The 21,448-nt window shown below is 41.2% G+C and overlaps 1 protein-coding gene across 1 annotated transcript; it reads left to right on the forward strand.

The window, feature by feature from the left end:
- Positions 1-381: 381 nt before the first annotated feature.
- lmo4a (LIM domain only 4a) lies at positions 382-20,982 on the forward strand. Its single transcript, XM_026298122.1, has 5 exons — positions 382-600; positions 5,154-5,401; positions 13,448-13,544; positions 13,655-13,813; positions 18,115-20,982. The coding sequence occupies exons 2-5, from the start codon at positions 5,160-5,162 to the stop codon at positions 18,121-18,123; spliced, it is 507 nt and encodes a 168-aa protein (XP_026153907.1). The 5' UTR covers positions 382-600; positions 5,154-5,159; the 3' UTR covers positions 18,124-20,982.
- Positions 20,983-21,448: the final 466 nt, after the last annotated feature.

The raw sequence follows: 21,448 nt of genomic DNA on the forward strand, positions 1-21,448 counted from the left end.
CTGTGAGAACTGAATATATATATAAATAAATAGTATATATATAAATAGTACATAAAGAGAAGATCAAAAAGTTTTAGAGCAAATAAACTCTCCTAATTTTACAGTCAGAGTTCATTTCCAAACTAATACATTCAGTTTCTAATTAGGCTGTTCAGGTTTAGGGTGTCTGATGCCAGTTTTCAAGGTGAGCTATTCAAATGTAAACCCATAGTGACACAGGATTGTGACCTTTGACGCACCACATAGCAGCAGTCATCCTCTATCCTGGGCGGGGCCAGGAACCAGGGGCCACGCCCCCAGCTCACGTTAGAGAGTCAGGTATAAATCCGTGTAATCACTGGGGGTCTGCTCTCTGCCGGGAAGGACGTCTCTACACAGGGACGGTGGCAGAAACTGTACAGGGGCTTTTGTCCAGCCTCAATCTTAGGCACTCTTTTATAAATGGGAAGAGAGAAGAGGAGTTTGTCTGCGCTTTCACCACAGAGCCGACGCCTGGGGAACATTAGCAGTTAAAAACTTTACAGCTGTCGCTTCAACATCTGGCGGGGAAGGGGGGGGGGGGCAGACGCCATTGGCGACCTCCAGGTTCACAGCACCGGGGTGAGTGGACTACATGTGATTACTCTGCTGATAATAAACTGTCTTCATGATAGCTTTGGAAGATCAGACATGTTCTCATGATACTGTTATCTAATCAGGCTGTCGCTCATTGTCTCGTAGTGCGACAACAATATGTATTTTCTGTGGCTTCTGAGGAAACAGAAAATGCCGCCACATGGCAGTTTTGGCACTTTATGATAAAGTTAGGTTGAACTGTTTTGTTCTTTGTCATGGTTCCGCTTGTTTTTAAGCTAAGCTAATCATAAGAACAACTAGTATTATTAGTAGGAGTAGTCGATTTGTGTCTGCTTTCCTTGCATGTTGATTTCCCTTGTTCATTTTGTTTATGCATTTGTTTATTTTTTTTTACTTATTTATTGTGCTGGCTGTGCTCGAGTTTACAGCACTGAAAGGACACTTGGGATTTGACTGCAGCTGTAGTAGGTTTCTGCAGGGGACCATCTCTGCCACAGGAACCAGTGCCCTTGGTGTTAATTAAAAAGAGACCAGATTTAATGAAACACTATGTGCATCTCAGAAGAAGGGAAACTGAATGTAACTCAGTGCTGGGCCAGGATCTCTGTTGTACTGCAGACTGGTGTCTTTGGTGCCTGTAGTCATACTTACTGAGCTTTCCACACATGAGCTGAGGTTATTTGTTTCATACACCTCAAATGAAGAGTGTGAGTGTGTGTGTGTTTAGTTGGCTGGGGAAGGCTAAAAAGTTGGTCCAATAAAGTAGCCTTATTTCACAGAGTTCCCTGTGTCTGTGTCTAATGTCTATAAATAGTTATAAGTTGTAAATTGTAAATAATCTTGCTTAAAGTTCCACTGACTAATCACTTATTCAACTAATCTTGTCAGCCTTACTCTGACAAGATTAGTTGAATACTCTGATTAAATGCAAATAACTAAATTATTCATTCAAAAACACTGACTTCTTATCCCCTGCAAGATATGCCCCAATTTAAGATACTGTAATTATTTAGTTAATGTGATCAATTATTAGCTAGAGCAAGGTCAGTAAGATGTACTGAGTGACACTCAATGCCCTGGTCAGCCTTTGCTCAGATGCAGCCTTGCTGACAGAAGATATCCACCCATCAGTTCATTATCTAGACTGCTCATCCTGTGGAGGGGCGTAGGGGGCTCAAGCCAGTCCCAGCCAGATGTGGGGTACACCCTGGACAGGCCACAGGTATTATACCCTTCTATACTTGCATTTGGTGCTAATATTAATATGGTACTATATTTTAGTACTAAGTTAGTTAGTAAAGTACTAAGGTATGACTGTTTTCATCAGAATCAGCTTTTACTGGCAAATTATGTTGCACACAGGAGGAATCTGACTGCTACAGTGGCTGTGAATGTGCTACACTGTAGTACTCACAGAGTGCAGGAAGAGTTATTCCTGTATGAAAGCTTTAAGTCATTTAAATTCAGTTTGGGGAAAGTCAGTGTGACCAGACTGCAGTGTCTTTCTAGTGACAGCTTCATCAGTCAGGCTATTGCCAGACTTTGTTTTGGATGGGACATGTGCTGGACAGAATGATTGGTATTAGTACAGGTCAACTTGCTGGATATGTGTATTTTAGGAGACTGGCAAAAAGCTGCAGTGAAGTCAGACAGATTTCACCAGCATTACCAGGCTTAATGCAATATCACATAAACACTTATGAGATCCCACATAATGTATTATCTGTCAGGCGTGCATTGATTCACTACTAATTGTTGTTTAAATTAGTGGTGTCATTTGGGCCCCGATTATTTACCAGAGCAGAACTTGATGTTGGCAGGAGCTTGAGTGATATAGCATTGCATATAATGTGACACATGCAGCCAGGGAATTAAGCACATTGAGCCAGTGGCAGGCAGCTGCCTCCACTTAGTGTTTCAATTGTAAGAGGAAAGAGACAGTTCACACAAGCAGTGGTGGAATTGTGAGTGAGAAAGTCAGAAAGTGTGACATGTTTAGGCAGGATCTGATAAACCACTGTAATGTTTTTCACTGTTTTTTTTTTTGTTTGTTTTTGTAAAAACATCTGCTCCTGTGTTCAGTGGGAAACGAGGGAAGTGCTGCACTGACCAGCTGCAGATGTGCTACCTGATCAGCTGAAATGGACAGAGCATAACAATAGTGTGTTAGTGGGAAAGTGTGTTAATAAGAAAGAGATAAGATTTGTTACTGTTGTTTGTTAACACAGTGTAAATTATAGTGTAAAAGCTGAAAAGTGGAAGAGGCTGGTAAAGGAAAAACTGGGATAATAGAAGATTCATGCAGGTTGACAAGCAACATAAAAAGATATGATGGTCAGATATTTCTGTAAAGGAAAAAAGAAACAACTGCAAGCTTTAAGGAGTTGATGAGAAGTTGCATGAGCCATTTTATCCACCCAGAAATTGTTTTGACTTCATTGCACAGGGCTAGAAGTCATTGTATTATGCACATTTGGTCTGCTAATTGATTTCATTGTTGGTGCTGTGCCACCCAAAGGAACATGGCATTGAGGACAGGAAATAGATGGGGAAAGAAGAGCAGGTCCATAACAGGAAAGTTCCCTGGTCACGTTAGACATCCTGTTCCCTCTGTCCATCTAGTAATATATTTGTGTTGCATGCTGACCACTTATGATGGATATTATCATCAACTCATAGGAGAAATTCAGCAGTCAGCTTTCTTGGTATCTCTCTGCTCTACATATGCTATTATTCTGATGTCACAGTTTTGCCTAGAGTCCACAGTCATGGCATTATGTCCACTGTTGTCTGCGGTTCATTAAAATCTCTTTTAACATTTCATTGATCTGTCTTTCTGACAAAAAAGAAGCATGTTTCTGGGCTTTAACTCCCATGTTTGCTTCCACACAAAACAACAGAAGTAACTACAATCAGAAGCCTGGATCACACATTTTTCAGGTTTCCTGCTACAGTATGTTTCGATTACTTACTGAAGTGGCCCAAATCTGGCGAAACCTCTGTTCAAGTCAAAGGGTCATATTGTAAGAGCAGTTCTTGGAAGAAATTGTATGCTTTATCTGTCACACAATTGATGTCTTTTATTTTTGTGCAGCATATATATACTTGTACACCATACATATATTTGTGTGTATGGGGCTCATATTTCATAGTTCACAACAGAGCCAGAAACACTTACTAACACGAATGTCAATCATCAACAAAAAAATGACATCTGACAAAAGATTGGATTGTAATATGTAATGTGAATGTATCCTACGTTTTTACTGACTCTAAGCAGGTTATAATATAACTATATGTAACATTTATTTAAAATATTGGCCCATAACTGGTGCGGCTGCTGTATACAGTACATGTAAAGTTTAAAAAAATAACAAAATATTAATGTCAGGAACATTAGGATTGAAGTTGTTTAATTTCTGAATCAAATAGTTGGACTTATTTCATCAATTCATTCATGAACAAGCTTTCCCTAATGGGAAGGTTTAGTCTCAGTGGATGAGGCTGTTTGTGGTTTTTATGCAGCCTTGGGCTTCGTAAAACATGGAGTTCCTGTGGCTGATTAGAGCCAGGTGTCTGCTGTAGAAATGAGGGTATTGAGGGCAGCCTGTTTCACTGCAGAGGACCAGCTGCTGCAATCTCAAATAATCTTGTGGGAAGGCGAGTCGTAAAGCTAAACATGCCCTAGCTGAAATTAGACGCTCTAGAGGACAAATTGTGCTGCTGTTGCTCATATGGAAAATGAAATCTAGCCCTGCAATTATTTTATGTTGTTGTTGGCACTAATTATAAATCAGGGAAGTGGCTGAATAGGCAGTGCTGCTGACTCACACACTGCTGTGGTTGTACTCGGTGTGATTCAAAAGCAATATTATTCTCAGCTGTGCATAAAATCAGTGCAGTTTTGTAATGGAAAAATGAGGGCAGGGGAAAGAATAAATGTTGCCTCATGGCACTCCTGTTTCGGCTGACATTTAAAACAACTTCACATCCAACAATTTCCAACTCTTGCTTTGGTTTAGTTTCCATGTTCCAAGATAAAGAGCCAAACATTTGCAAAAAGTGTACGCCACTACATCTGGTCATAGAACACCCATTACATTTGTAGAGGTACAAGATGTTGCAAAGAGCCTCCTCTTTGCACATACTGGGTTATCAAGTTAAAATAGGAGCTGTCATAGGCCTAAAACCAGTTTGTTTTGTTTCAGCTGTGGAAAACAGCAACTCTCTACTGTATTCTGTGTTGCATGTGTTTTCTTGCCTGTCTTGTCTTCTTTTCTTAATAAGCTTAATTAGAACAGCTGCCACATTTGAAAAGACAGGACTGTCTTCCTGTCTCGTGTCATTTTATTTACATTCCAAATAAATGTATCAATGATAAGATATTAGATCTTATATTAATTGCTGGTTATTGTTCCCTTTAAAGTTTGATATGCTATTACACATTCAAACAGGATTTGTTAAATTATTTTTTTACTTTTAAATTGTGTAAAACATTGTCAGAAACTATATGACGACACTGCATTTCTGCACTTATCCCTCGGTCTTCTCTCATTTATCTCTTGCCATGTGTCCAGATTGCCATGGTGAACAGCAGAGTGGAGGCGCCCACGGTGGCGGTAATGGGCAGCAGTGGGGGGACAGCAGGCAGGTCATGTGCAGGATGTGGAGGTCAAATCACAGATCGCTTCCTGCTCTTCTCAATGGAGCGATACTGGCACACGCGCTGCCTCAAATGCTCCTGCTGCCATGCTCTGCTGGGCGAGTACAGCACCACCTGCTACAGTAAAGGAGGCATGATCCTTTGTAAGAACGACTACATCAGGTGAGCCTAGCTGACACACTGGTCAGATGGCATGGACAGCTATCCCTGTGTGTGGAAAGAAATTCAGAACAGAAGCACATGTGAATTTTCTTGTATTCAGCTTGAAATATTGGGTAGAGAAACCACTTGGGAACTGCAATTCTATAGTCTGGTATTTGGGAAGAAAGATCTGTCAAAGTTAATTCTGTAAGCTCAACATGACCTAAATAACACTGGTATCCTTGCCATATACACAGTCGTACCTGTGTATTCTTCTTTGTAGACAGGGTGCCAGTGTTTTAGTAACTACGAGGTAGATTGGTGTAACACAGATGTTGATTCTGTGGGTCGCCACATCTCTGAGGAAAACACAGGACTGGGTGTGTATAGCCACAGCTCAAGGCATGCAGAGGAGACTTTGCATTTCTTTCCAGTAATATTACATTGACTTTTAGAATCTCTCTGAAGAAATACAGCTGTCACCCTACACTTAAATTTGACCATAATCGGCAATAAGATGCACTGCACATGGTTGGAAGAGGCCTGCTGTATCTTGAACCAGGAAGGACCCTAGCAAACCCAGAATCGGTGAAGCCTTAATGCCTAAATGTGTCACTTCTGAGCTCCATCAGTTCCACCAGATATGATGATTGTCAGTGTGCCAATGTCTGACAAATGCTCCTCTGCTTTCTTTATGTGTCCACTGGCTGTGGTACCGTCATCCTTTAACCTTTTGACAGATAACACTAAGCAGATTCCAACAATACAAGTCCTATTTATCTACCACTAAAACTCACTGAAAGATCAGCCAAGCAATTGCATAAGTAAATGTCAAATTATGAAGCCATGATCATGAATTTTGTCTTACCTTTGCTGTTTTCTGATCATAAATTGTTTTTATATAAACAAAGATTCTGGTTATGTCATTTTTGAGCAGTAGTCTTAAAAATGGCCCAGAGCCTAACAGGTTAAATGACTATTTGCATTTAAGAAGAGGAGCGTCTTCAAGCACTCAGTTCCTGAGACCATCAGACCTGTTTCCACAATTAGGTATTTTATTATGACTTGTTTTAAGCTTAATCATGACAATCATTGTACACACATTTACATGTGACTGTGGCAGCATTACATAAATGTGTGTTAACAATCACGCAATATTACTTTTTCTACAATGTTTCTATTGTAATGTTTTGCTCATTGTTGGAACACCTGAATTTCTCTGCCAAGGGATTGCTAAAGCAATAACCGTCTATGTCACTGTGTTGAAATACAGTTGGACTAGCTAATTCAGGAAGAACCTTGATGGCTCTGATATCCTCCTGAGACCCAGCCTATTCATTTATGTCAACTGTAGTGGACATTTATTTTTGGTCTATATCTACAGACTCATTTGAGCTACCCTACTAAGTCCTGATGTGCTCAATAGAGGACATCCTGGCCTTTCCAATGACACCCACTGCTCCGGGTGTGTGTTCACGGTGTGTGTTCACTGCTGGGTGTGTGCACTTTGGGATGGGTTAAATGCAGAGCACAAGTATGGGTTACCATACTTTCACTTTCACATCACATGTGTCTGGGTGGGATGAGGGGGAACTTTGGAGACTGCAGAGAACATACAGTATCTCACAGAAGTGAGTACACCCCTCACATTTTTGTTAATAGTTTATTATATCTTTTCATGTGGCAACACAAGAAATGACATTTTGCTACAATGTAAAGTAGTGAGTGTACAGCTTGTATAACAGTGTAAATTTTCTGTCCCCTCAATATAACTCAACACACAGCCATTAATGTCTAAACCACTGGCAACAGAAGTGAGTACACCCCTAAGTGAAAATGTCCAAATTGGGCCCAATTAACCGTTTTCCCTCCCCAGTGTCATGTGACTCGTTAGTGTTACAAGGTCTCAGGTGTGAATGGGGAGCAGGTGTGTTAAATTTGACAATGGTTTAAAAGGACAGGTTCCACTCAGAACAGGCCTCGCCATGGTCGACCAAAGAAGTTGAGTGCACGCGCTCAGCGTCATATCCAGATGTTGTCTTTGGAAAATAGACGTATGAGTGCTGCCAGCATTGCTGCAGAGGTTGAAGGGATGGGGGGGGGTCAGCCTGTCAGTCTGTTTTTTTCAGGTGTCCTCTATCTTCAGGCATCTAACGGCACTAAAACAGTTGGCAGTTATTTACAGGCATCTAAAACACTAAAACCCCCATATTCTGCATTCTAGCATTTAAGTGACCCTGTGACCATTCGGAGACTGGTCCGCAGGGCAGTATTCCACCATGATAATGACCCCAAACACACCTCCAAGACGACCACTGCCTTACTAAAGAAACTGAGGGTAAAGGTGATGGACTGGCCAAGCATGTCTCCAGATCTAAACCCTATTGAGCATCTGTGGGGCATCCTCAAACAGAAGGTGGAGGAGCGCAAGGTCTCTAACATCCATCAGCTCCATGATGTCATCATGGAGGAGTGGAAGAGGATTCCAGGGGCAACCTGGGAAGCTCTGGTGAACTCCAAGCCCAAGAGGGTTACGGCAGTGCTGGAAAATAATGGTGGCCGCACAAAATATTGGCACTTTGGGCCCAATTTGAACATTTTCACTTAGGGGTGTACTCACTTTTGTTGCCAGCGGTTTAGACATTAATGGCTGTGTGTTGAGTTATTTTGAGGGGACAGCAAATTTACACTGTTACAGTGTTGTCACATGAAAAGATATAATAAACTCTTTACAAAAATGTGGCACACTGGTCTATATTTGCCTGACAAAGTAATTAATTCTGATTTATGGGTTCTTAAAAAAACAATTTACAAAGCAAAGGGGATGAGAGAAGCATTGCCTGCTTGGGGTCTGGATGACGTTTCGTCTGTTTAACAACAGACAATGCATTTTTCTAAGTTCAGTAACTTATAAATATTATTTTTGTACGCAAATTTTTATTGTAGAATTATTTAATTTTTGAGCAATTCAAGACATCTGATGAACATTCCTGTATTTCTACACATTGCAATATATATTGCAGAAAAAAAGCTATTGCGATGTGAGTTGGGTTTTTTTTTTTTTTTCAGTATCGTGCAGCCCTAGTGTTAGTGTGTCAAAAAGTGCTAAATGAATGAAATAAACTGAGAATGTGTGCTGGGTTACCACTTTGCTTTATGTGTGTGGCAAGGCAGCCATCATATGCCCCCACGCCCCTTCAAGACCTCACTATGGCAGCGAGAGATGTGTTCAGCGGTGTGGTTCTCTTTCCCAGGGAACAAATCGGAAGGGTTGCATCACCAAGTCTAACCGTGTATAACATCCACCAAGTATAGCCGTGTTATTCTTCCATTTGTGTCATTCTTCTCCAGCCATTGCAGAGCCTTGTGGTCTGTCTGCAAGATGAACTGCCTCCTTAAGAGGTAATATTTGGAGGAATCCAAGAGCCATTTGATGGCTAGGGCCTTCTTTTAATTGTTGCATATCATACCTCTTGGTGAAACAGCTTACGGCTGATGTAAGCTACAGGATGATGGTCGTCAAGTGGCCCCTGTAACAGCACTACTCCAACTACCCTCTCTGAGGCATCTGTTTGCTGAATAAAGTCTTTCTCAAAATCTGGACAATGCAAAACAGGATTCTTGCTTAAGGCTTGTTGGATGTCTTTGAAAGCTGCAACTCCGTCTGTTGTCCAGTTCAGCTGGTTGGGCTGCTGGGTACCAGTCATATCGGTCAGAGCAGCTCTTGCAGAGAAGAGGGGTATGAGACAATAGTAAAACCCAGCCATTCCCAAAAAGGATCTCAGCTGCTTCCTGGTTTTTGGAAGAGGGCATGATTCAATGGCTTCAACCTTATTCATTTCAGGGCTTATTACTCCACCTTCAATGATGAAAACAGGGCAGGTTTTGCTGGATTGATTGTGAGACCTGCTGCATGTAGATGATCTAAGACCTTTCCCAGATGTTCCACATGTTCCATCCAGATGTTACTGAAAACAACGTCATCGAGGTAGGCACATGCATAATTAGAGTGGTCACACTCTGTCCGTGCACACCATGGAGACCAAATGGCAAGACAGCAAACTCAAATAGCCCCCAGCGCATGTGAAATGCTGTGGGCTCCTGTAATTGCTGAAGTCGATACAAAATCTGATAGTCCCATCCTTTTTAGGAACTAACACCACTGGGTTACACCATTCACTCTTGGACAGCTGGACAATTCCCTAGGATAACATCAGGTCCACTTCCTTCTTCCAAGGCCACCAGGAGGCACTCAGGTATCCTGTAACTCATACGTATAGTGGTTGCATCACGTTTTAACACAATATTATGCTCCACCAGATCAGTGTGGCCTGGGGACTCCCGAAAGAGTTTGCTATCACTGGTGGGTAACATGACCAGCAGCTTTTGTCCAGGCTCGAAGTTCCTGTGGTGGGCAAGGTCTTTCAGTATTGTCGCGCGGACTCTGTATTCACCTGGGCCAACTCACTCATCTTTGGCAGCTTCTTACGCGTTTGTATAACGTAAGAGATCACATTAACTACCCCCTCCCCCGATCCTCCTCCCAGGTTCCCTTTTAACAAAGTCAGAGGGCCTCTTAACTCATGAACATACAAGAGTTCAAAGGGAGAAAAGCCAGTGGTGGCTTGCAGTACCTCATTGTAAGCAAAGAGGAGATTGAGAGCCACTGATCATAATCAGAATCAGTGTCACTGACAAACTCACGGAGCATTTGCTTCAGGGTTTGCTTGAAACCTTGAGTCAGTCTGTCCATCTGAGGGTGGTAGGGGGTTGTTGTTCGAACACTCCGGATGCCCAGCAACTTGTACATCTGCTTCAGACATGAAGTTAGTTTCTTGATCAGTTAAACTTTCACAGGGGAAGCCCACCCTGGAGAATAACTGGATCAACGTAAAGCCACAGTTTTTTCTTTAACAATCCTTAAAGGAAAAACCTCAGGATATTTGTGTCATAGGCCGTTACGATTAATATGAACCGATTTCCTGCCTTGCTTTTCTCCACAGGGCCAACAGCGTCCATGCCAAGGCCATCAAATGGAGTGGTAATAGTTGAGAGAGGCTGGAGTGGCGCTTTGGCTGGGCTTCTAGTAGAGGTCTATGGCATCTTTTTGGCACTGAGGACAACTTCTACAAAACTGGGCAACAGCTGAATGCAGACCAGGCCAATAGAAATGCCATTTAATGCGTGCTGTGGTTTTATTCTTCCCCAGGTGGCCAGCCCAGGGAATAGATTGGCCCAAGGTAAGCATAATTTCTCAGCCTGTTTGAGCGACCATTAGCTGCTTAAATTAACCATGCTGGCAGTAAAGGATACCGTATAGTAGGAAATACTCATCTGCCATTTCATCGGGCTCAGCTACGGAATCTGGGTCTTTTTTCCTGATCCTCAGCAGTAGTTTGAACAATGTTGGGTCATCCTGTTGCATCTGAATAATATTGGTAGGCAGTTTAAAGTTTATGGGCAGATCTGAAGCAGCCTCACCTGGTGGTTTAACACCAATGTGCTGAAATTTCTCCTGCCTTCTCTGAGTGCGGGGTTTTCTGGACTTCACCGGATTAGTCTGTAGCACTGCATCGAAGAAGGGCAGTGCACTGAGTGTTGGAGACCAGTCACTGATCAGCTTAGCCTGGGCCCTGGTCACAACATTACCGGATTTCATTGGGTTTATTAAATCAAACAAGATTGGCAGATCATCAACCAAACCTACTGGATATGGCAGATATGATATGGCCACCCCAACACTTATCAGGTAAGATTGTCCGTGGATTTCAATGTAAATGTCAACAATACGATAAAGTTTTTCATCATCATGTACACAGCAAATGGGGCTGGTCTCATAGGTGCAGATGGCATTATTTGGCACATATTTCCTGTGTACACTGTGCTACCAGTGTTTATAGGGATACCTTTAGTGGAATTAGTATTTTCTTCTCTTATGGTTGATGAAGAGATATTATCTCTGGGTATGAGATGTGAGACCTTGTGAACAGTGTGTGGATTCTGCTTTATTCTGTCTGTCCCTGCCAAAGAGCTAACAGCTGTCGGCACCATCAGGCCTATGAATTGAAGTGAATCAGTGAACAGACTTTCACTTTCTGCCCTGTGTGTGCTCCAACTAAGTTGGATGTCTGCAACCAGAGCTTAACTGACTTGGTTCATTGAGGTTGTACTTTGTGGTCTGTATTTTCAAAGTATCAAGTACTCTTTCCATGAAACTAAAATATACATGTACAATTTTCATGTTAGTGATATTGCACAGGGATGTTCATGGTTTGGTTGTATATTATACTGTATGTAGGATGTTATCAGAACAAGAGATCATGATGTGAAATTTGAGTATAAGCTGTGTATTTTCATACACAGCCCATCTGTGGTTGAAATGATGTCAAACACATTCACAGAAAATAAAAGAACTGGTGAAAAACATAGGTTCAATGTGTAATATTTGTAGTAATAGAAATTGAACATAGTATTCATAAATATGTTTTCATTAGTGTGTAATCACCAGAAAATACCAACCATTGCATTTTCTTAATCTTCGATTGAGCCTTATAAATCTAGTCTCCTTTTCATAGCCATGTTGCACCGACTTGTTTCCACAGTAGCCCAGAATGGACAAACCAAACACTGGCTCTAGACAGGGGGTCATGGTTTGTTTTAACACATACACTCACCAAACCCTCCCTCACACATGAAAACAAGGGGATGGCGTTTGAGGGGTGCTCAGAAGGCTGCATTCTGCAAACTCACCAACAGATGCAACTAAATCTTTCACATTTTACACACTGTACCTTTAAGTTGTTCACAAGTCACTAGACTCTTTTGGACTCAAACTCAAACAGTTAATTGGGCTACTTTGGCTTTTATCTATTATTTCTCTGTTATACTGTTTTAACTTGGTCTGTTTAGTAAGATGTTTACAAGTTTAAAACAATGGTTTTAACAACATATTGTTAAATTTTGAATAAAGTAAATATAACAGCTGCTGGACAATCTGAATTCTATCTATCTGTCTATCTATCTGTCCATCTATCTATGTGTCTCTATGTATCTATTTATTTATCTATCTATCTAACTAATAGTACTTTTGCATAAGCAGTTTTTGGTTACTCTGCTAACCTTTGCTGACCTATAATCCTGGTCTGTGTCAGGCCTTCACTTACTCATACCTCATGGTAGAAAAGCGAAGTAAGATGTAACTGAACCTGAAGATCATGGGTGGGGGAGGTTAATGAAGGAAAACAGGGAACCCCTCAGGCGTTATTTAATAACTGTTTGGCTTAAGATAAAAAATTAATTACTCTGTGCAGTCACTGAAGGAGAGAAACACAGAGACAAGATGTTGTACTGATGACAAAAGCTCCCTATTAAAAACTTCAGCCCGCTGCAGTTCAGGTCTTGGTTGTGCTAGATATGCACTGGCTGCTGATGTGCACTGTAACACTCATGACACACAGAAGACAATCAGTCTTCTGTCTTTCTTCCAAATCTTTATATAGTGTATATGCATAGATGTGCTGTGCCGCACAGGAATTTATGTTGGATGCAGTCTGGAGGCCTGTAAATAATGCACATTGGCTCATGGTGCCACATGATAAATCCATATGATGGCGGTTGCTATGACAACATATGAACTATACATAGAGCTGTAAAGATAACAGCAAATCCAACAGACACTGTGGTACAGACTGAGGCCAGCTTTATATTACCTGCACCAGACAAGCTCTGGGCTCCACTCACGTGTATATGAAGTAGACAGAAACATATTGATGGTATTCAGACCATGTTAAAGTAACACAAGTGTCTGTTGTTGTTGTTGGCCTGTGAAACTAAAATATGCAAGGATTCCAGTTTTAGTAACAGATCAATTATTAAGAGCTCATGAGATGAGATTTTACAGCTCTTGGAAGGTACAGGATGATGACAGCAGTCATTTTACCAATCAATTACCTCATAAATAGTAGAAATTAGATTCCATTTAGAAACAAAAAGTCACAGTTATGTGTCTATATTATAGTGATGCAATGGTTATAAAATGGTTGACTGCTTCTATGACTTTATCTGCAGGCTCTTTGGACATAGTGGTGCCTGTAGTGCTTGTGGACAGTCCATACCTGCCAGTGAGATGGTGATGAGAGCACAAGGCAATGTTTACCACCTTAAAGTGAGTGTGATTATGTAATTGCACTGCTCCAGCACTGAAATTCCCCCGTCATTTATGTGGTCGTCAATGTGCTTGTCCATTTACGGCCATCATATCTGTCTGTCTTCTAGTGTTTCACCTGTGCGACCTGTAGGAACCGTCTGGTCCCAGGTGATCGCTTTCACTACATCAATGGGACTATCTTTTGTGAGCATGATCGACCAGGAGGCGGTCTGCTCAGCGGACACCAAACCCCTCTCCAATCCAACAGCATGATGTCTGATCAGAAGGTGAGAGTCTGTGATGCGAGTATGCATGTCTTTATCCCTTTTTTCTGAGCATCACGGTGGCCTAGTGTTGCCCTCCACAAATAAGGCTGTTAGGGTAAGGTGGTTCTCTTCCTTAACCCAAAATGAAGGAAGTTACTGAAGGAAAATGGGAAGTGAATGGATTTGTATGGAGCGTCATAAAAGTCAGAATCATGGACCGTTTTAGGACAAGGTAGAGAGAGAGGGTGAGAGGCTTTATCAAGCTTAGTGAAAAGTTCAGGCATGTTTCTACCTGCATAAATAATATAGTTTTACAAGTAATTTTTGCACTGATGAATCACTATAGATTGCTGACGAGAGAGGTTGCTGAACTGAACTGTCAGGGTTTCCAGGTATGTGATTAATTTCCTATTGCAAGCGTGTCGTGCTGTGTGTGCTGTAGTCTTGATCCAGGAGTCTTGGCTAATTATAGACCAATATCCGACCTATCATTTATTTCTAAAATCCTAGAAAAAGCTGTTGCTAAGTAGCTATCACACCCCTTACACAGGAATGAACTATTTGAAGATTTTCAATCAGGATTTAGAACACATCATAGTACAGAAACAGCACTGTTGAAAGTTACCAACGATCTTCTCTTAGCCTCAGATAATGGACTTGTTTCAATACTTGTCCTCCTAGACCTTAGTGCAGCATTCGACACCATTGACCACAACATCTTATTACAGAGACTGGAGCATGTGATTGGTATCAGAGGAACAGCGTTAAAGTGGTTCCAATCCTATTTATCAGACAGATTCCAGTTTGTTCATGTCCATGATGAACCTTCCACACGAACAAAAGTTAGTTATGGAGTTCCACAAGGCTCCGTGCTAGGACTGATTCTGTTCACCCTGTACATGCTTCCTTTAGGATATGTCATTAGGAAGCACTCTATTAATTACCACTGCTATGCAGATGACACTCAGTTATATCTATCTATTAAACCTGTTAACACAAACCAGTTAACCAGACTTCAAGCCTGTCTAACTGACATAAAGGCCTGGATGACCAGTAACTTTTTACTTTTAAACTCAGAGAAAACAGAAGTCATTATATTTGGGCCAAAAAATCTCAGAAATAACTTTTCTCAAATTATAGCTACTCTAGATGGCATAACCCTGGCCTCTAGCACTACTGCAAAAAACCTTGGAGTTATTTTTGACCAGGACATGTCCTTTAACTCACACATAAAACAAATCTCTAGAACTGCATTCTTTCACCTGCGCAACATTTCCAAAATTAGGAACATCCTGTCTCAAAATGATGCAGAAAAACTAGTCCATGCATTTGTTACCTCAAGGCTAGATTACTGTAACTCATTACTATCTGGATGTCCCAATATCTCCATAAAAAGCCTCCAGTTAATCCAGAATGCCGCAGCCAGAGTCCTGACAGGAACTAGCAAGAGAGATCATATTTCTCCTATATTGGCTTCTCTTCATTGGCTCCCTGTAAAATATAGAATAGAATTTAAAATCCTTCTTCTCACATACAAATCCCTTCATAATCAAGCTCCTTCATACCTCAAAGACCTCATAGTACCATATTATCCCAATAGACCACTTTGCTCTCAGAGTGCAGGTCTACTTGTGGTTCCCAGAGTTTCCAAAAGAATGGGAGGCTGAACGTTTAGTTATCAAGCTCCTCTCCTATGGAACCAGCTCCCAGCCTGGGTTCACTGTACTTTTAAGGCTAGACTTAAAACCTTCCTCTTTGACAAAGCGTCAATAACTTGCAATGAGTCTGTTACAGCGCTGTGGAGGAATTTTGGCCCACTCATATTTGCAGAATTGTTGTAATTCAGCCACATTGGAGGGTTTTCGACAGCATCTCAATTGGATTCAGGTCAGGACTTTGACTAGGCCACTCCAAAGGCTTCATTTTGTTTTTCTTCAGCCATTCAGAGGTGGACTTGCTGGTGTGTTTTGGATCATTGTACTGCTGCAGAACCCAAGTTCGCTTCAGCTGGAGGTCACGAACAGATTGCCGGACATTCTCCTTCAGGATTTTTTGGTAGACAGCAGAATTCTTAAACTTAAACTTAATTCCCTTTATTAGTCCCACAATGGGGAAATTCCATTACCACCCAAGTGCACACACACAGCAGTGAACACACAAACACACCATGCACACACACGGTATTGGGGATGGACAGGGCACTGGCTATTCACTCTTCCCACTGACAATTCCTGCCAGAATTGGGACTAAGTTCCATTTATCACAGCAAGTCTTCCAGGTCCTGCAGCAGCAAAACAGCCCCAGACCATCACACTACCACCACCATATTTTACTGTTCTTTTTCTGAAATGCGGTGTTATTTTTACGCCAGACGTAATGGGACACACACCTTCCAAAAAGTTCAACTTTTGTCTCGTCATTCCACAGAATATTTTCCCAAAAGTCTTGGGGATCATCAAGATGTTTTCTGGCAAAACTGAAATGAGCATATATGTTCTTTTTGCTCAGCAGCGGTTTTCATCTTGGAACTCTGCCATGCAGACTATTTTTGCCCAGTCCCTTTCTTATGGCAGAGTCACGAACAGTGACCTTAACTTGAGGCAAGTGAGGCCTGCAGTTCTTTGGATGTTGTTGTGGGGTCTTTTGTGACCTCTTGGATGAGTCGTCATTGCGCTCTTGGGGTAATTTTGGTCGGCCGGCCAATCCTGGGAAGGTTCTCTACTGTTCCATGTTTTCGCCATTTGTAGATAATGGCTCTCATTGTGGTTTGCTGCAGTCCCAAAGCTTTAGAAATGGCTTTATAACCTTTTCCAGACTGATAGATCTCAATTACTTTCTTTCTGATTTGTTTTTGAATTTCTTTGGATCTTGGCATGATGTCTAGCTTTTGAGGATCTTTTGGTCTGCTTCACTTTGTCAGGCAGGTCCTATTTAAGTGATTTCTTGAATGCGGACAGGTATGGCAGTAATCAGGCCTGGGTGTGGCTAGAGGAATTGAACTCAGGTGTGATAAACCAAAGTTTAATAACCATCTTTGTGATAACCATTAAGTTATGTTTTAACACTGGGGGCAAACAATTTTTCACACAGGGTCATGTAGTTTTGGATTTTGTTTCCCTTAATAATTAAAACCTTCATTTAAAAACTGTATGATGTGTTTACTTGTGTTATCTTTGACTAATATTTAAATGTGTTTGATGATCTGAAACCTTAAAGTGTGACAAACATGCAAAAAAATAAGAAATCAGGAAGGGGGCCAAGACTTTTTCACACCACTGTAGACTGCCCGAGGACCATCGGTACACTTAGCTCCCCTACCCCTCCCCTCCCTTCCCTTCCCCTCTCTTCCTCTCCTCCACCCTCACATGTATATTCCACCATTGAATGTCACTAACCTTGTGCTCTCTCTCTCCCCTAGTTTGTGCTCTCTCCCTCTCTCTCTGTTCCCTCTCTGTACCTTCTGCAGGTGTCCCTGGTCCTGGAGCTGTATATTGCTGATGTGCAGTTACTGTCCCCACCAACCTTCAGTGTCTATTTGTTGTTTATTGTTGCTGATCTTTTCTCTCTCCTCTATCCACTCACCGAGGCGATGGCTACCAAACTGAGCCCGGTTCTGCTGGAGGTTTTTTCTTCCGTTAAAGGGAGTTTTTCCTCTCCACTGTTGCTAAGTGCTTGCTCATAAGGGATTTGATGGGTTTTTTTGTTTTTGTAAAGTGCCTTGAGACGATTTGTATTGTGATTTGGCGCTATACAAATAAAATTGAATTGAATTGAATTGAATTGAATTCAGTAGGTGCAACCCAGAAGCCAATTGTTGAGAATCTCTGAAGTGACACCAAATCCACCCACATAATAATTACTCAAGGGAGCACCCAACAGCCCATCAAAGTAGTCTGGCAGTTATAATAATAATCATCATCATAATCACCATGTCCTGATCAACTGTGTTATAGGTGCACTGACCATAGCAGAATTGCTCACAAACCTTTAAAAGTATCTGTAACCATCCATTACATTAGTTGAAGATTCTTGACACTGAAATTCGCTTTGTTTATCTGTGTATTTGGTGCCCAGCTACAGCGAGAAGCCTGTCACCTGGCTGTCCAGATTCTATGCAGAGGGAACATTATTATTTTCTTTCAGCAAAAGAAAATAAAAACTCAGAATGTTTTAATATGGAACTTAATATGAACTTTAATATGAAACTGCCTGTATATGCACTTACAGCAGCACCTTGAATAATGGCTCTGTTCTATTCAGACATGATGTCAAGTTTCTTGTTAATTTCCTTGTTTATAAGCACATCTCTTTGCTGTTGACAGGTGTGCTGAGGAAATGGATGGAGAACCAGATGTGTGCCTTCTCCCTCAGCTCGCTCCTCTTCCTCTTCACCTTCTTCCTCTTCCTATGAACTCCTCCACTGGGTGACGTCCTCCATGTTGACAGCCTTATTCTGCAATCGATACATTTCCTCCTCCTGCTGGTTTAAATTGCAACTTTCCAACAGCCTCTGAGAAGACTGTGAGGAGCGAAATCTAGAGTGGACCGTGTTCTGTTAGAGAGCTGAGGACCCTAAGGATGACTGCAGTTTATTTATACCATGTTGTGAACTGTGGCAGCATTACAGATAATAACAGGGGTCAAATAGAAGTTTGGCCATGGGATTATAAGGTTTTGAGTGATTCAGAAAGAGACAGAATCACCTTTCAGCCAGTTACAGCAAGTTACAACCAGCTACAACCAGTTACCAGCAGTTATAACCAGCTACATACAGTTACAACCGGTTACAACCAGTTATCACCAGTTACATACAGTTACAACCAGTTATAGCCAGTTACAGCATGTCATAGCCTGTTACAGCCAGTTACATACAGTTACAGCCACTTACAGCCTGTTACAACCAGTTATAACCATTTATCTTGATAAATTTAGAATTTATGTCCATACAGTTACAGCCAGTTATAACCAGTTACAACCAGTTACAGCCAGTTACAATGTGCATGTAAGGCCACAGTAACAGTAATAAAGGACCACACCAGTGTTTTTTCCTTTTTAAACCCATGCATTACATACTTTTTGTAATTTTTCAAATTGTGTCTGAGGTCTTGGTTTACAAAACAAAGTTATTAGCTTTCTGATTTTCCCCTGTAACTCCCTCATGTTTGTCTGTTATCTTGATAAATTTAGTATTATGTCCGTCTCACCAGCATACATTGCAGTACAGAAAGCATAAAAAGAAATCAATATCACTGGAGTACTGGAGAAGCTCGGTGGTATGGTGTGCAGTGGTTAGCACTGCAACCCCACAGCAAGAATGTTCTGGGTTTGACCTGGGGCCTTTCTGTATGGAGTTTGCATCTTCTCCCCATGTCTACGTGGGTTTTCTCTGGATACTCCAGCTTCCTCTCACAGTCCAAACACATGCAGTTTGGGGTTAGGTAAATTAGTGACTCCAAATTGCCTGTCTGCCTGTTTGTCTTTGTGTCAGGCCTGTGACAGACTGGTGATTTGTCCAGGGTGTAGCTCGCATCTTGCCCAATGTCAGCTGTGACTGGCTCCAACCCCCTGTGACCCTATACAGGATAAGTGCTATAGATAATGGATTGATGATGAGTTTAACAGGACTCTGTTAATGTACTAATAGTATTAGTGCTACAAAAATGTACATTTGGCTGAATTTACCATGTGAACCATTGTTGTAGGCAACCGGTATTTCCACCCCCTCACCGTTTTCCATTCAGTCTTTATTAGCAGCTGGCCTTTATGTGTGTGTACTGACCGGAAATAGTATTGAGAATTGCCTATCGAGTAAATACAGGACAACTACTGCTGGTTCTACTTTGACCTACTGTACTTGTAGTACTTGTAGTTGTGCCCAATTGTGCCCAAGTTATTAGCGATGCGGTCGCTTTTTACCTCCAAAAGTGGTTTAGGTAGTCTTGTATAAATGTTGACAGCCTTTAGGATTAACATATGCTGTATTTTTATTCCATGCTTACGTCCATGCTTTCTTTTCATTAAAAGATGTTAACATGATAAGCACATCTATATTTCAATTTATTTCACAAAATGCATTTATTTCAACCAAGGACCTCACTTTTTATTGATCTTGTGTAATCCTTTCCTTTATAATAAGCATGATAACCTCATCGCTGCTAGTATGCCTGCAGACTTGAAGTCTTGTGAGTTAAAGCACTGTTACAGGCAAAGCCATCAGTAATCTCTTATGATGATTTAAGTCATCTATTGTTTCTAACTGGCTGTATGCAGAAGTGGCATGGTGGGGTCTCTGTATTTTGTTTCATACAGTATTTCGCCAAAGACTGGTGATCTCAATAAACATGCCTTTTGGATTCATAATCATTTCTATGCAATTTATTAGTGGAGGTTCATACAATGATTTTTAACTATTGATTGCAAATGCAGTACAATGAAAATTAAGGTTCTCCCTGCATACAAATGCATATGTTCCTACTCAATCATAATGTGCAGCCTTTTATTCTGGTGTTGGTGATAGTTCCAAACCTTCTAAATATATAAAGTCATACAGTGTTTCTAATTGTGTTTGGAAATATTCTTCTACAAGTGATTTACACATATTGCTTCATTCCTAGTCTAGCTTTTACAACTTACACTGATCTGTTCATAGTTCATGAAAGAGTGTAGGAAAAGGGATGACGTTTTTAGTGCACTAATATCCTGCTGTGTTGTGTTCTACAGTGTGTAAAGCATATTTTCTGTGTTGCTTTTGTGTTTTCACCAACCAAGCTAGAGTTTTTGAACTGTGCATGGAAAGAGAATACTCCAAAAAGACCAACCGTAATAATAACTTCACTTATTCTTATATGTACTAAGGATAATGTGGCTAAAGCTCCAGTTACAGGTAGCTGTTTCAGACTGAAGAGTAAGTAGAAAGTCTTGCAGTTCTCATCCAAAGATGGCTGATTACCCACAGGAATGGGATTTCAAAGGCCTGAGCTGAGGCCATCACAGAAGCAATTAAAGTGGGATGCACTTGAGGCCTGCATGGGCTTTAGCTACACTCCACTGTTGCAGTCTAATGAGGCCTAATCTGGTGAGCTGGTCTAATTAAAAGGGAGGGTGCTTTTTCCTGTGGGCACCAGGCAGCCAGCAGTTTGTAGTCTCTGTAGCTCTGTGTGTGTGTTTCAAAGTACAAGATATCTCTTGTTTTCAACCATAAAAATGTTCGTATTTCTCCATTTTCTGTCAACTCCAATTAAAACATTTACTGTAACACACTTTTAACTTGTTTGCTGGTCTCTGCTCGGGTTTGTAATGCTTGCCTTCTGGCACCTTTAAATTACCCTTTAATCTGCACATTTGCTTCAAGATAATGCCTTCCGCACCAATTTTAGGATTCACACCTTTGCCTTATTGTTTGTGTAGCTTTGTACAGAGCAGAAGTCCCAGAGAAGTCAGCAGCTTCTCCCACAGGGTTAGTCCAATTAGCTTCACATCCACAGCAACAAAGAGGCTCTAAAGGTAGTGTTTCAACGTGCTGTTTAAGAAGGATGGATAGTGAACACATTTATCTTTTTTGTCTGAGTTGTTTGCCAGGCTCTTGTGTCAGATCACTTTGCAATCAACAAATTAAAATACAGTTTATAATAATAGTAAATGCATGCTCTATCAACA

Source organism: Mastacembelus armatus, chromosome 12 (genome assembly GCF_900324485.2).
Source record: "Mastacembelus armatus chromosome 12, fMasArm1.2, whole genome shotgun sequence".
NCBI classification, from domain to species: Eukaryota; Metazoa; Chordata; class Actinopteri; order Synbranchiformes; family Mastacembelidae; genus Mastacembelus; species Mastacembelus armatus.

Excerpts from the sequence above, each read along its gene's own strand:
- lmo4a (XM_026298122.1), top strand. The coding sequence starts at position 5,160 with ATGGTGAACAGCAGAGTGGAGGCGCCCACGGTGGCGGTAATGGGCAGC. Across the intron at positions 5,402-13,447 it reads TGTAAGAACGACTACATCAG|GCTCTTTGGACATAGTGGTG; the intron begins GTGAGCCTAGCT and ends CTTTATCTGCAG. Across the intron at positions 13,545-13,654 it reads GCAATGTTTACCACCTTAAA|TGTTTCACCTGTGCGACCTG; the intron begins GTGAGTGTGATT and ends TCTGTCTTCTAG.